This window comes from Limulus polyphemus, unplaced genomic scaffold (assembly GCF_000517525.1).
Source record: "Limulus polyphemus unplaced genomic scaffold, Limulus_polyphemus-2.1.2 Scaffold580, whole genome shotgun sequence".
Classification (NCBI taxonomy): domain Eukaryota; kingdom Metazoa; phylum Arthropoda; class Merostomata; order Xiphosura; family Limulidae; genus Limulus; species Limulus polyphemus.
This window is the reverse complement of record NW_013666190.1, coordinates 367,677-383,738: the sequence shown is the minus strand read 5'-3', so window position 1 is coordinate 383,738 and position 16,062 is coordinate 367,677. Positions and strand designations below refer to the sequence as shown.

The window sequence follows — 16,062 nt, the reverse complement described above, 5'->3', positions numbered from 1 at the left end:
AACATGTGGACGTACATTGTTGTGGAGAAGAACACCTTGATTTAAACGTTCCTGTTGCTGACTATAGATCTCCGCATTGACAGTTCGCTGTGGATTGAGGAGTTTGAAATGAATTACTCCTTTGATGTCCTTTTCCCCCCATAAATCTCACAGTATTCTTTAATTTTGTTCTTAAAAATGTAACCTAGACAACCAATTTACTTTAAACAAAAATATTTATTATACTGGTCATGTAACAGGGCATACCATTACAGTCTGTACACCATGCTGGGAATTTTGTCCAGGTACAGCAAGAGTCACTTTCTGTGGCATTGTAAGAGTTACTGTCTCCACCTGTTGGCAAAATATTTAAACAATTTTATTTTAATACATATATCACTCAAACCCACTACAACTTCTAAAATGGAGGAAATGTAAATGAAAAAGTGTCTCACTTGTTTTAACTTTGTACATGTGTGTGTGTGTGTGTGTGTGTGTGTGTGTGATTCTAAGATTACACAGCAGTTATGTTGGTTTAAATCTAAAGAAAAGAGACAGCAGTAGCAGCTCCTCACATTGAATTATATTTAAAATAACCTTTTAAATAACTAGGCCAAGAACAAAAAGCATTGTACAGAAAAACAGACAAACTTCAGTTGAAATTACAATGTGGGAAAGGTAAAATGTACTTATCCTTTATTACTAAGTTTCAAGTGAAATAAAAATAGAACTGAAAAAACAAGAAACACACATAAAGGAGTTCAAGCTCAGAGTGTGGCACAATGTTTGCAATTACTTTGAAGAATGTAGATGCTCCTAATGAAATAAGTAGAAAACTACGAAATAAAATAAGTTTCTAATAATGGCTGGAGATCGAATTTGAATTTAAAATAAGTTTCTGTAACTAGCCCTGTGGGGATGATAAGTGAAACTTCAATCCTGGAGTTGGTGTTCCATACAGGTATGAACAGCAAAACAAAAACTAAAGATTCCTAAGCCAATATTACCTGTAATAGAAAAATGAAATATACCCTCAAAATTTGAAAAAAAAGTCTTATCACTTGAATGTGTTATTGTCCTTCACATGGCATATGCGAGTGTGTGTGCTTGTATTGACTAATTACATTTATACTTTCCACAGAGATATTCATACACTTTATACTTTTAAAGTTTAAATGTTATCATTAAGACACTTAATCCCAATTTACTTTAACTATATTGAATGTTTTAATAACATATGATTTCACTAAAATTTGAATTGCAGACTTCAAGTACTCGAGTCACATATTTTGTGACTCAGACTCGAGTCATCATTGCAGAAGGCTCAGACTTTATCATGTGCAACCCAGAATTAGACTTGGACATTCAAGCACTATGATGGAAATAATTGTGAGTAATTTTATTTGACACAGTAAATTCTACCTTTGGAAGTTCTCCTGAAGTAAAACAAAAGTTTACCACCTTTCTGGCATTAACTGATTGCAGCTTAGCAACAAACATCTAGCACCTACTTTTCCTGCACAATTATGGCTACTGTTATACCTAGAAATGTAGTGTATAGCTGTAAAAATTGCTCAACAAATACAATATTGCCAAATATGTGAGCTGTGTGCATATTTTACAAGAGGAGGAAAAACTGAGGACATCATATAACTTAAACACACATCTTTCATGTGTCCATCCAGACAAGTAATTCAGGTTAAGAGCCATTTTGTTTATGTTTGTCATTGATTGCTTTGACTCTTGTTAGAAATCAAATATATTTTTTATTAAAGTTACAGTAACAGGTATAATCAAAGGTTTGTTCATTAACCATCACACACCTCCCACATTACTCAGGCTGATATTTTAACTTAATCATTCTCCAAGTATATTCAAAATATAGTATTTACTGAAATTTTATAGCCCTCTGCCATTTTGATTTTCTTAATGCCCAAATGACCCCAAACAATGAAATTGTAAACAGTCTTCAGGATCATTTGATAGGTGTAAGTTAGCATCATTATTATGATTAGTAGCAATAGTATGTTAAGTACTAAATCCCATGTTAATTAATGCAATTTTATTGTACTGACTTATGAAGATTTTTATAGTTTACAAATTACTGGAATTGGTGTTTTTATTTTTACAATATTTTTAGGAAATAAGTGATAACTCTGTCTCTCCTATAACATTTTGTTAATCAGATGAATCTTTTTATTTTTTTAATCAAATTGTTACTGTCATTGTTCTATTTTATGGTTTTGATTATGTTGTGTATAATGTACAATTTAAGACTACTGTTAACTTGTTAAAGAAAGATTTATATTCTCATGAGAACTCGCCACTCTAGATTTGGAAGTGGCATGTTAGCTCAACTTGTATTTTTTAATATGTAAAAAGGCCATTATGAGCTACAAAGAGGAACATTAATTGTTAGCACACAAGCTTTAAAAAAGATATTTTTTATTTCATGCTTATAATATACTTTTATTATATACTTTCTTCTTGCTCTTTGTTTACAATATTTCGGCCTTATTCTTTTTAAAATGTAACTGCATTTATATGATTTAGTTTACAAAAAGTATTTTATGATTATTAATAACCTTTTATGAATAAACATGGATAAAGGATAATTCATATTAATAAATAATACTTCACTAATATCACTACACAAAGAATGTTTTAAAATTTTGTGAACAGTTACACAAGCTCTATCTGCACAAAGCTATCCTTACAATTTTAATTTGATAAGGGGGAAGACAGCTAGTCAACAGCACCATCAACTCTTTGATAGCTCTTGTCTGACCAAACAGTGGGATTTTACACTCTTATAGAACATACTCATGACAGAGGTTATTTTTGCACAACAGGACATGAACGATGAACCTCCAGGTTCAGTCCATGTATGCATACTAACTACATAAAACACAAAGAGTGCCATTTCTATGTAAATAGCAGTAAAGGACTGTAGGATCAAAAAAGTTGGTAAATTGCACTAACAAAAAAACTATAAAAATCTTAGTCCTTTCATCAGGTGGACCTATCTTTATCAGGGACAAAACTTTGCCCCTTGTGATGACAAGTTTCACAAACAGACAGCCATAACAAATAACAAGAACATATAGACACATTGTTTTTATCTAAGAGTTTGATACTTTTCATAAAACTTTAAGACAAAATAGATAGATATCTGACTGAAATTCATGCTATTTATATGTACTTTTTAAGCATGAATAAATTGCCAATAATACAATGCTATGATGCCCTAACTACTAATCGTGTGCTGTTGCTAGTGGTAAGGCAAACAGGATTTTAAGGTATATCTACAAATATACTGAATACAATCCTGAAAAGCACGGACAGTGAATGACAGCAAGTATATGAAATGGTGTGAAATGGTGCTAGTCCCCTTTCATGTACTAACTGGTAAAATAAGTATATAGATAAAAGCTTGTAAGGAGCAAAGGTGTCTTCAAAGATAATAATGCAATAATCTTCTACACCTGTATCTTGGGGACTTCATTTGAAAAACACAACAAGCAGAAACTCTGAATCTGAGGACCACTGAGAATCTTTGGACAGGACTTCAATTTCACACTTGTCACCTTAATTTTCTGCTGACATTTTCAATTCCTTTTTATTTTTAAGATTATAATATTATTGTATAGATCATTGGTTAGGTTACATTTGTGTTCAGTTTTGGGATCCTTACCTTAAGAAGGATATTGAAATGTTGAAAAGGGTTCAAAGGCTACTAATATACCTGAGATGGAAAGGTTGTTATAGCAGGTCAGGCTATAATCAGTGTTGTAGGTCTTGAGACCACTCTTTGGAAGGTCTCGATCTTAGATCATTTGGGTCTCGAAAACGAGTATTTAGACACTGACATAATAAATAAAATAAAGGAATGAATAAAATTAAGAAAAGAGTATATGACAACCGGTGACCCACAAACAAAAATGCAAATAAACACAATTATAAATGACATTAAGCTACTATAATCACAAAAATGGAACACCTTCTGTACATAAATAAACCTGAACTGATTTCTAGTCAGATTTCTGGTCACGTACACAAAAAAGATACGAGGTAAAAAAACAACAACTATCACCACCTACCCTACACTTAAACATAATAATAAACTAGCACACTTGAAGAAACAAAGCACACGCCTTTAAAAAACAACTACAATTACAAAAAAACATTCAAAACACCAGACGACTCCAACATGGACAACCACTTCATGAACATAGTAAATAATTATATCACAACCAATCATAATATATATTCACACCACACTTCACTTAGGACACTCAACAAAATAACATAACAACAGAAGCGAAACATGACACTACACAACAAAGAACTTATCAGACCCATCACAATAGCAAAAGTACAAGAAACCATAAATCTTTTGAAAAACAAAGCACCAGGACCAGACAAAATTAAAAACTTATTACTCAAGAAAGACCCTCTGAGATTATTAGAACATCTCACATCTTTATTCAACTTATCTCTAAGAACAGGATACATACCAACCAATTGGAAACAGGCCAATGTTTTTATGTTCCAGAAGGAAGGCAAATCGGCAAATAACCCCGAAAATTACAAAACCCACAAGTCTAACAAGCAACCTAGGAAAATTACTTGAAAAAATTATAAATAATAGACTTATAAATTACCTTGAAACTAAATCAATACAAAATGGCTTCCAAAAAGCAAGACAAACAACAGATCATCTCATAAGATTAATGGAAGAAATAATACATGGCTTTAATAAAAACAATGCACAGTTACATGCTTCCTAGATGTTGAAAAAGCATTCGATAAGGTATGGCACAATGGACTCGGATACAAACTGTCCAAATTTGGACTCCCAATAGAAATTATTTCCTCGGTTTGTAACTTCCTGGAATATAGAAGCATCAGAGTAAACTTTGAGGGCACCTACTCTGAGTGCTGCACTCCAAAAGCACTCCTAGACACAAATGTAGCTCTATTTTAAAAGGGTTTTGTATGTCAAAATAGGATTATGTCTGTGTGTGTATATTACTGCTAAGCAGAACTGTATTGTGAGCATGGACCAACAGTGCAATCATATATAAATGAAGCTAGTGATATACAACTTATTATTACCACATAAACTGGACATGGCATAAAAAAGGTATGTTAATTAAAACTGCGGACAATGGACAAAATTTAACATACTGTGAGTAATGCAACAATGTAACAAGGGTTATTACCTAGGATTCAGTAACAGTGCAAACGAAATAACTATTCCCGAGAGGGAAGAAGAGATCAGCGCTGAACCTGACCATCCCTGGTCCAAAACATAGACCAATTCCTGATGAAGAAGTTTGTTAACCTACCCAGGATTATTAAGCACTAAATATCAATTATGCAACAGTTCATAAGAGGCACGGTGTAGCAAAGATGTTTTACTAGTAAAACCCATTAGTAGTTGGTACTACACCTTTGCAATTATGTTTAAAGCGCCTCCGTTATTTTTGCTTATGTCACCAACTACCAAATTACCTATATGTTAATCTGCAGTTATAGCATGCACTATTCAAAAATAATTGCTAATATGCAATTACATTACACACAGGCTTACTACAAGTTTGTATAAACTTCATCTGGTGCACGTATTTACATTAAACATTAGCAATTATCCCTGATATACAACATGTCTTAATAGATCTGCTGTGATCCTGTTTAGCTTCAAAGATCATAAAGTATTCACTGAAACCATAAACTTCTGAAAAACAACAACAGTTCTTTTATTTGCTGAACTTTTTTAACTTCTTTTTTTTATTCATTCATTATTTTGTGTTTTGTTTTTCACAGAAGGAGACGTTAAAACAAAAACTGCGGGGTTAATGTGCAAAATTTTTGCAGTTAATATGTTAATAAAGTTTGATGCATGTAATTTTTATGGTGGAAGCAGTATCTTTGAGGGAATTTAAGGGAAGTTTACATATATAGTTTAGTTTATTTAATGGACAGGACAACCTAGATGGACCAACAGGTTCCTTGTTATCCTTAAATGTTGTTATTCCCTTACTATATTGAAGCTTGCTTTTGCAAAACCATCAGGGTAACTTTGGTCAATCTCACAAGCATTAAGGTGATTCAAAAATAACAGAAATCTTTTTACATTATCCTAATGTTGATTAACACATTACATATGTGTTGAAATACCAAAAAAAAATTTCCAAGTCCATCGGACCATCCTAAGGGGCGATCCAAGGCATGTATATTTTACTGTATTTTCCCACTAAAACTGACCTTTTGCACACATTTTCTGAAAATATTCAAAACCAAATATCCTGAAATAGCTCAATGAATTATTTGCAAGGAAGATTTAACCAATGAGAATTTGTCTTTAAGTGTGACAACCCTCCCCCACATGGTTATCCCAGTCAGTTTATTAGTGACCCAAAAATAAATATCTTTTTATCACTTGTAATGTGTTAAGCAATATTAAGATAATGTAAAAAGATTTCTGTTATTCTTGAATCATCCTAACAAACATGTTGAATGACATTAAAGTAATTGGTATCTTAAAAGTATGAGATTAATAACATAATTCTAACAATATAGGTAGTAGAAAATTTATATTGCTTAAATCTGCTTTTGCGTGAATAATACTACAAACTACATCCTTTTAATCAATAATCTTACTAAAATAATGGTAGAAATTGAAATAATAAGAAAAAAAAAAGATTAGACATTCAGTGTTTTGATTTGTGAATTTTTTGACATTCATGCACAGGTAAACTGTTTGATAGCATCACTAATGACATAAAATACATATGTACACCTCAAAAACTGAAAATGTTTACCCCTTGATTTTAACCAATCAATGATGTAAGTTTAACTAATGGTTATTGTGAAAGCAAAACAAACTCATCTTGCTTTTTGGAATTGCATGATTTATGTGAATGTGGAATGAATAAAGTTTGACAAGTAATTTATGGTGTTATGGGAAAGTTACAAGACCTAGCTTCTGCAGAAAACAACAGAACAGAGGCTAATGGGAAGCTTAGGAGATTTATGAACAAATCCCAGATCTGATCATTTTTTAATAGTTTTGTAGGATTTTCTTTTCATTCCTGAAAATGTTTTCATGTTAAATTATATTTAATTTAAATAACTGTAGAAATTTTCTTCTATGACAAGACATTGGATAAGCTTAGTTATGTTTAGCAAGTATGGTAGGTTATGACAAAATATTCAATCTCTTAAATTCTTATGTATTGAATATTATTGTTAAGTTTAGCATATTCAAACAATCTACATAAATAAAATTCACTTATTATTTCTTGAAATTAAACTAGTTGTTTAGATATTAGTAGATCTCAACCAAAAATCCTATCTAGCCTGACCTAATGCCGTTTTGAAAAGTTAGGTTCTGAGTCATCACTGAATCTTTGTAAGTGTTTGCAGTGATTTCTTGATTTATAGCCAGAAGTGGTGACTTCTACAATTGAGAAAATAAATTATCAAAAGAAACAAGTTAATGAAGATCAACCAAGTTGAAATTGACTGGATATATAAGATGGAATTTTCTGCTCAAAAATAAAAAAAAAACTTAAATTGTCAGGTGAAAGGAAGTATTTTTCATGTCTTTGTAGTAAATTTCATAACTTAAAAGAATGATTGTAAAACTAAATCAAATTGTAGGAAATTTTTTAAAGCTAAAACTAGATGTTATTTATAAAATTTGCTATTTAATTGTTTCCACTGTGATAAGGATAAAACCAAGGATATCAGTGACAACTCTCCAATTCAGAAAATCCTAATTTCAGTTTAAGGCAAATGGCCAATGCTTCTGAGAAACAAACTAAAAAATATTTGTCAAATTCAGTTAAAACTATTTCTTTCCAAACACACATTTCCAGTTTATAATCTGTTCAATTCAATGATGTTTAAACTTTACCTGTAGCTATTACCAATGCCAAGCTTCATTAGTAGTTGTTCAAATTACATGCTGATAGATCAAAGAAGGGGTGAAATTAGAGACTGTACTAATAGAAAAAGTGACAGAGAAAGAAAACCACCAGAGAACCAAAACTATATTCTTAAGGGATGATAGTTTCTTAGCAAATATAAACCTATGCTTTGGGATGGGTAGAAAAATTCTAAAAAAATAATAAAATCTATATATACTTATAGGCAAGACTACTTCACCAGTACATAAATGCAAGTTTGAACATGTTTTTTTTGTGTTTGTGAACTACACTAAATAAATGTTATATAATAACAAAACATCAACTCCAAAATATTTTTGAGTTGAAAAACGTTAAAACAAAATTAGTATTTTTCTTAAAATTTGGAAATTTTATACACCTGAATAGTGTTCACCAGACAAAGTTAAACTCAATATACAGTAAAAAAAAACCATAAATCTGGTAATAATTTTATTGTTAAAATGAAGTGTTTCTCTTATGCATAAATTAGTGTTCTACTTTGGTTTAATTTTTAGTTTAGACTTAGGTGCATATAATATCTAGTTTTAGATAACATCCAAAAATGTTTTTTTCAGAAATTTGCTAAAACCAGCATTTATTAATTTTGGTAAAAAGTAAATGCACTCTTGCATTATCACCTTTTTTTAAAAAAAAATCAAAGCTTCTAACTCCTTTCTCTTCTAAACACTGTTTGAACTGTTAAAACATTGAAGAACATTTGATTTGCACAATTTCCTGAAGCAAAATGGCAAAAGACTCGTAAAGAAGGTCATTTTGAGGAAAATTTTACATCAGATAAAGCAGACTCTGTTTATAAATACATTCCATCAGTGGTCTTTCTTCACTCAAATATCAGCAAAATCAAAATGACAGATTTAATTTAAGTTTGTAGTTTAGAATACACATACATTTCCAAAAGGGTATTTTTTTTAACCACCCATTAACATTAGACTGAGATGATCATTGACTGTTCTTTTTATACATTTGAATTCTCTGCTAGTTAAAATTTAAGTCTAAAAACTTAAACATAGAGACTATCCTATGACAGCTACAATCATAAATGACCAATGAACTTTCATCTCTTAAAACTTCAGAAAACTAATTAAGAGTCAGAGAGTATGTTTTCAACAACTGACATATAACCAGTACCATGATGGTCCCTATTGGGCTAGTCTACAAAAAGCTGATTAATATACATATAATCCTAATTACATGTCTTCATCATGTGTACAGTATATAAAAGTTATTTTTATGAAAAGATGGTAAAAATATATTTGAAAAAACATATTGACTTACTCCAGAGCCACTGGTGGTGGAATAACGAATAATGGGTTGTACCAGACTTCCTGGTGGCAAGGTTAGTTGATGAGCTATTGCTACAAAATAATAATAATAATAGTGGTAAAAATGATTTAGAACAATAGCAAGCGACCCGAGACCCTCTTGCTTCCTTAAAAAATATTACTTATCACCAAAACATAAGTGTTTTAAAAAAGTTAATGCTATCTGTAAGTGATGATAGCAAGTTAAGTCCAGGTGCATTAATGCTAAGAAAATAAAAATTGTATTTAAACATATCATTTGCAGCCCTTGAGGGTTGCTCATGTGGCCAGCGGACCAACTTAAGTTGCCCACCACCAAATAAAATATGATCTAAAATCAGTGTTCATACATACACATAATGTACTATAAACAGGTCTAGTATTCACACATAAACACAAGAGTTATATAGTGTTAAGATTCACATACATGTACAGCAATAATCTAGTACCACTGTTTACACATACAAAGTACTCTGTGACTTTGTACTAATAATCACACAGATCATGCTTAATATTTAAATACTAGTATTCACATAGATAAAGTGTTCAATAAACGTGTATCCATTATCTTATAGATGACATGCAATATTTTATTACCAGTAATATTCACACAAAACACCTTATTCTTCCTGTGTGAATACTGATATTTAAGAAGAAGGGCCATGATACAATACCTACACAGATGACACACAATATTTTATTACCAGTAATATTCACACAAAACACCTTCTTCTTAAATATCAGTATTCACACAGGAAGAATGCCATGATACAATACCTACACAGAGGACACACAATAATTTGTTACCAGTACTTACACTGATGGCACACAATTTATTACCAGTTTGGTTTATTTTTTCTTAAGCACAAACTACACAATTGGGTATTTGTACCGTGCTTACAACACGTATCAAAACCCAATTTTTAGCATCATAAGTCCAGAGACTTACCACTGGCATGCTTTTTTACCAGTACTTACACAAATGACACATTAGTTTAGTACCAGTACCTACAAAGATGACACACTATAATTTATTAACAGTATTTATGCAGGTGGAACAGAAACTTTTAGTATTAATGCTCAAACTATAGTGCAGTTTACATATAACTACTCTTGTTAGCTACAAAATTAGGATCAAGGATCAAGTTTACAAAACTGACATTTCAGTCTTTAGATTAAAAAAAACTACCAGATTAGTATTCAAACTATTTAGATATACATATAATGGTTGTCAAGCATTTTTTCAACTGAAGGTCTGAATAAATGTAATTCAGATGAAAAAAAATTGTGAGTGCATACTGTTAAAAACTTTGACATGTAATTGTGTAACTCAATATGAAGATCACACTATACAATGACACTATTTAGAAAAAGAAAAAACATTTTTACACATGCACAATATTTATAATTTCCCTTGCAACTGTTTGAGAAAATACTACACAGATGCAGACCAGAATATTACCATGTGAGAAATCACTAAATAAGTTTAAAAACCCACGTGATGTTTTAAACAATGAACTTATACTCACAAATTTTCATTACACAACAAAAACTTTTACCTTTTGCTGCACATTATATAATAATTATATATTATGCTGTCACACCTGTTATGTTCTAGAAATTAATTATAAGTTTTATTTCACATGGCTTAAATACTCAGAATTATAACCATGTGCCCACATTTACACCACTTAAAAAAGTCTTGGTTCAATTGTATAGTTAGATATGCTACAAAATTTAATAGCTTTAATCTACCTGAGGATGGAACCTGAGCAACCATTGTGTGAGAAGCTGACTGACTAGCTAACTGATGTTGAAAAGTAGATGCTCTAACAGTTTCTGGTTTTTTGTGCTCCATAGCTTTAGACTCAGCCAATTTCTTCTCCCATGTCTGCAACAACATATAATAAATTCAAATACAACAACAACAAAAATTTTTATTTTCCAACATAAGTAAGAACACAATGTTTTGTAACATAGTTTTCACACTAGCCATATCACACCGTTATATCAAACTTATCTTGATTAATGATAGTACAACATAATAATGATGATGTAAATTTTTTTGACAAGGTAAATATATACTCCTGTTATTAACCTCTAGAGGAAAATGAATAGTAGCCTGCCATGTGGATAAACTGCTTGGTGGTGCAAATTATCATTTTCCTAAACTGAAAATGTATTTCCAAACATACTTACTTCCGCTGACACTAATATCTATTTCTCAATCTTCATATTTGCCATCTAATATTGTGTTCACTTGTTCTAGTCTTTATATACCCCACTCGACTGCCCTCGGCAATATCTAATTTGCAAAACTTTATGCAGTCCCTCACATGCAGGTATTGTATATAAGCACTGTATGCAGACAATAAAATCACATTTTTGAGACTTACCACATTCCAGTCACTAACACTGGCTCTTAGTGGGGAGGAAGGGAGGGAGAGTGTTAGCAGAGATAAGTATGTTTGGAAATACATTTTCAGTTTAGGAAAATGATAACTTTCAAAACATACATACCTCGGCTGACACTAATAGCTAGAATTCCACAGTGGGGAACACCGCACTACATCCACAACAGGTATGCTCTTCACCCAGAACTACAGAAAATTGAAAAGGGTGGAATACAATACAAGTATGATGGTCCAGCCCTGACAATACAGCCGAGGTTTCACAACTTGGGTTAGATTTAAGGGGTCATGGTACCCATATCCTACAGTGGTGGCCAGAGCAGTTGGACTGCAGATATATATATATACATCTTTGTGATAGGATCCCAACCAGTAACCACAGAATGATGCGTTTCGAACCACCAGATTTATGAAAGAAAGAAAGCAACACCAAAATGGACAATCTTCTGATCAATCTGAAGAAGTCCAAAAGGCAACACCCCAGGTCTGGATTGACAGGATCATATGCCATACTCCACCAAAGTCCAGAACTCATCCCATCTGGATTTACAAACAGTTGTCTTTACTCCCCCACCAAGTGGGCAAGGAGAATTCTGCTTACCCATGGAATTAAGGAGAGGATGTGGAACACTGTCCCACCAAGGACCAAAGATGGGACTGTGTCACCTTCGGATATATAAGGAGATAGTGGACCCCCTGCATGAACAACATAAGAACTGACAGTGTTCATAAAAGGGTCCAAGCACCCCCCACCCATTTTATGAGTAGGTTCCCGCATAGGCTGGTCCTGCTCCTACCGACATCTGGGAAAAATGTCCAGGGACCCAGGTAGGAGGGTCCCCAACTTTACCCTCTTCTCCAAGAGTGGAGAAAACTCAACACTCCGAATGTAAATCCTCTGTCCACCGCCCCAGCGACTGGGAACTGGGTGGTAAGGACTCCCAAGCTCCATTAGTAGAAGTATATTTGTAAGAAAAAAGCAAAACAAATTCAACGAAATATATCTGTAGATAACAAAACAAAGAATTCCTAATTATTAGAAAGTGAAAACTAAGAAAACGTAAATCACAAAACGTTAGTCTGAATGCTCATGCTTTGTGGAGAAAAAGTGATTTTATTTTCTACATACAGTGCTTATATGCAGTACCCGCATAGAGGGTTGGCGTAAAGTTTTGCAAATTAAATATTGCCGAGGGCAGTCGAGTGAGATATATGGAGACTGGAGCAAGCAAACACAACGTTAGATGGCAAAGATGAAGATCGAGAAACAGCTATTAATGTCAGCAGAGGTATGTATGTTTTGGAAGTAGTTATCATTCCAAAAGTAAAGTAAATATGTTTTTTTAACTAAACATGTTCTTACGAGTTATTTTGAACAAAAAACATCATTAGTTTATTAACATCAATGAAAATGCCTAGTCTTCTTACTTTCAGTGTTGCTGTCCTTCCTCAATGTGAAAAAAACAACAAATAATTTGAAATTTCATAAAAATACATTACTGAGGCAAAAATTCTTTCATATGTGGTATATATTAATTAGCTCTAGAAACACTAATTGAATCAAGAATAACAAAGAAATAAATATATGGGCTTTCCCAGAAATGCACCTTGATTTAGTACCATAGGGTGTTTGTTTGAACACTGGAGCAAGAACAAAACACATGTTACTCTCAATGTGGCTGAGATAGAAATGGGAGGAACTAGTTGCGCACTCTATCAGGGATTTGTGGAAGGCACCGTGAACATCAACTGTCTCAGTGCTACCATCTTTTAGTGACTATGGTAACAAACATGCGTGGGGTTTGAAAACACCCCATGCAACTAAATGAGAGTTAACAATATAAATTTTGCAAAACGCTCCATTTTTTTTCAAAAAAAGATTTATTCATTAGTGCAAGATAGTAACCTAAATTTTAATTATTGAAAAACCAAAGTTTCTATATTCGTAGGAGTATAAGTAGATTTTTTTAAACATTGTTACCATACCTGTTTCAACTCTACAAGTATTTGTTCATCTACACCCTCATCAAGAAAGGCTTCCCTTACATTGTTGATGACATCTTCTATAACACCCGTATACAGCTTTGGCTAAGATACAAAAAAGAAGAGGAGACTTAATATTTGAGTAAGAAAACACATTATGCAAATATAATAAGTTGGCAAACAACAATTTATAACCATAATGAAGATTTTTTTTTTAAACATTTGACACTGGTCTGTCTTCTTCAAATATGATCTGTATCTAAGCAATACAGGGTTTATTTTGAAGAGCAAAGACATAAGGGATTAACGTAAAAAAATTGATGTTATCATGTGACAGGATTATAGACAAAGGTTAAGTGTATTTGTGGTGTATAAATGTAGCCGAACATGGCTGATGTTGATAGGACTATTATCACAATTTAGTAAAAGATCACTTGATTTGATGATCTCTATAATTTCTAAATAATCTCTTTCTTTTTAGATTTGGGTTAGTGAAAGTGAAAAGTTTCATCCCAAAGTATTTTGTGATGTAACTTAAATTTATGACATGTTAAAGGAGATATCTGAAACTCACATCGATGCATATGACTTTGGTGTTCTTTGTATCTTATTTCCAGGAAATGTGATATTTGTCCTATGTATTTTATCACAAGTTCACATAGGATACTAAATAATCCTTGCTTTTGTTCCTTTAGTAGGGGTTCTTTCAGGTTAGGTAGTAAGATGTTTATCTTATGTGAAGGTGTAAATAAAGTTTTATATCAATGCTAGTATTTTTATTAGCAATCTCTGGCATAAAAGAGAATGAAACAAATTTCTTACACTTTACGTTGTTGGTAGGGGGATGGCTAGAGTTAATATAATATATTTTATGGTTTAGAAGTTTAATAAAAGCTCTATTTATGATATTGGAGTTGAAACCTGTAGATAGTGCTACATTATTTAAGTAGTTTAATTCAGTTTGTAAGTCTACTTTGTGAATACAAAGTTATAAAGCACAGGTTACATAGGTGAAGTAGGAGAATATTTTCTGTGACAGGTAGTGACTGGTTCTTGTGTGGTGACAAGTGGCTTCCTTTATATGCTAGTAGTCACTTTGTTTTCACTTTTTATGTTAACCCCTAAAAAATGAAGACAGCTGTCAGATTCTACTTCATGTGTGAAAATAACAACATTAGGTCTCATGTTGTTTAAACATTCAATGAAATTAAGTACATTATCTTTTCCATGGTGATATACTAAAAATATCATCAACATATCTTAACCAAATTTCAGGTTTCTTGATGTATGTGAATTTATTCTCAAATAATTCTTCTGAGCAGACACGTAGAGGTCACTAAGTAGAGCAGAAAGGGGTAATCCCATTGCTAGTCCATTATTATATTAACAGGAGACTCACATAAAAACAAAAAGAATACCCTTCATGATATGCAAATTGACCACCCACCAGCAACTAATGTTTATAAGTAGCTAAAGCATATCAATTTATAAACAGTACATGGAATATGTGAAAAATGTCTACAGAAGTAATTTAGCTTTTCATCATGCTGCATCTACTATGGCTTGAAAAGATATTGGATTTTTTTTGAATGAGGAAAATAGTAACATAAATATAAAAGTGCAGTTTTTTAAAAGTATTTGATCAATGAACTATCTTACACAGCATACAAGTATTTTGAGTTTTCTTCAAATACACTGAATTAATAATTAAATTTCTTTAAGGAAAACACATTGGAAAATCTTACTTCTACACTGAGAATGGGGTTGGCAACTTGATAGATTAAGTGCATATAAAACTATTCAGAAACCTGTTTAAAATACTTTAGAACTTTCCAGCATTATAACCAAATGATATCAGTTATAAAAAAATCTTATTTGATCCCTAAGCACTTTTAACCCAAGAAAAACAAAGTAACGAGACTAGAAAAATGAGGATTAGAAAAATTACTAAAGCCAAAAAAAAAAAAATTAACCTATACTACCTCCCTAAGAACTTTTGACTAAAAATATAAGTACAACAAATAAGGTGATGAAATGAAACAATAACAACATTTAATTTTGATGTTTAGTTTCTTGTTTTGTTCTGAATAGAAATTTAGTACCCATATATTATGTATGGTTAGCCATATCATACACATTAGTCACTTATTTTTTCACTCTTCTCATAACTTTCTACTCTCACCTGAGTGATTAACTGATTACAACAATTACTGTCATAAAATAATTAATTGAAATCACTGTTTCTGGTTATTACTGTTTTAATTATTCCAACTAATCAAAATATTGATATCATGATTTCTCATAATTATTTTCTATTAATTCACTTGTTCAGTTTATTCGATTTGTCTCATAACTCAGGAAAATAATCAACTAAACAAAATTGTGTTTGTTTTTTGAATTTCGCGCAAAGCT

At 31.8% G+C, this 16,062-nt stretch overlaps 1 protein-coding gene across 2 annotated transcripts in view; it reads right to left on the bottom strand.

Annotated features, from left to right (window-relative positions):
• The window catches only part of LOC106459244 (transcription initiation factor IIA subunit 1-like), a 26,032-nt gene that overhangs the window by 3,714 nt on the left and 6,256 nt on the right, over positions 1 to 16,062 (bottom strand). For both annotated transcript variants that reach the window (XM_022385689.1, XM_022385688.1), the window contains exons 2-5: positions 13,654 to 13,755; positions 11,012 to 11,147; positions 9,231 to 9,310; positions 247 to 333 (exon numbers count right to left, since the gene is read on the bottom strand). In XM_022385689.1, the coding sequence (XP_022241397.1) occupies positions 247 to 333; positions 9,231 to 9,310; positions 11,012 to 11,147; positions 13,654 to 13,755 (405 nt within the window). The remainder of the gene's footprint in view (positions 1 to 246; positions 334 to 9,230; positions 9,311 to 11,011; positions 11,148 to 13,653; positions 13,756 to 16,062) is intronic.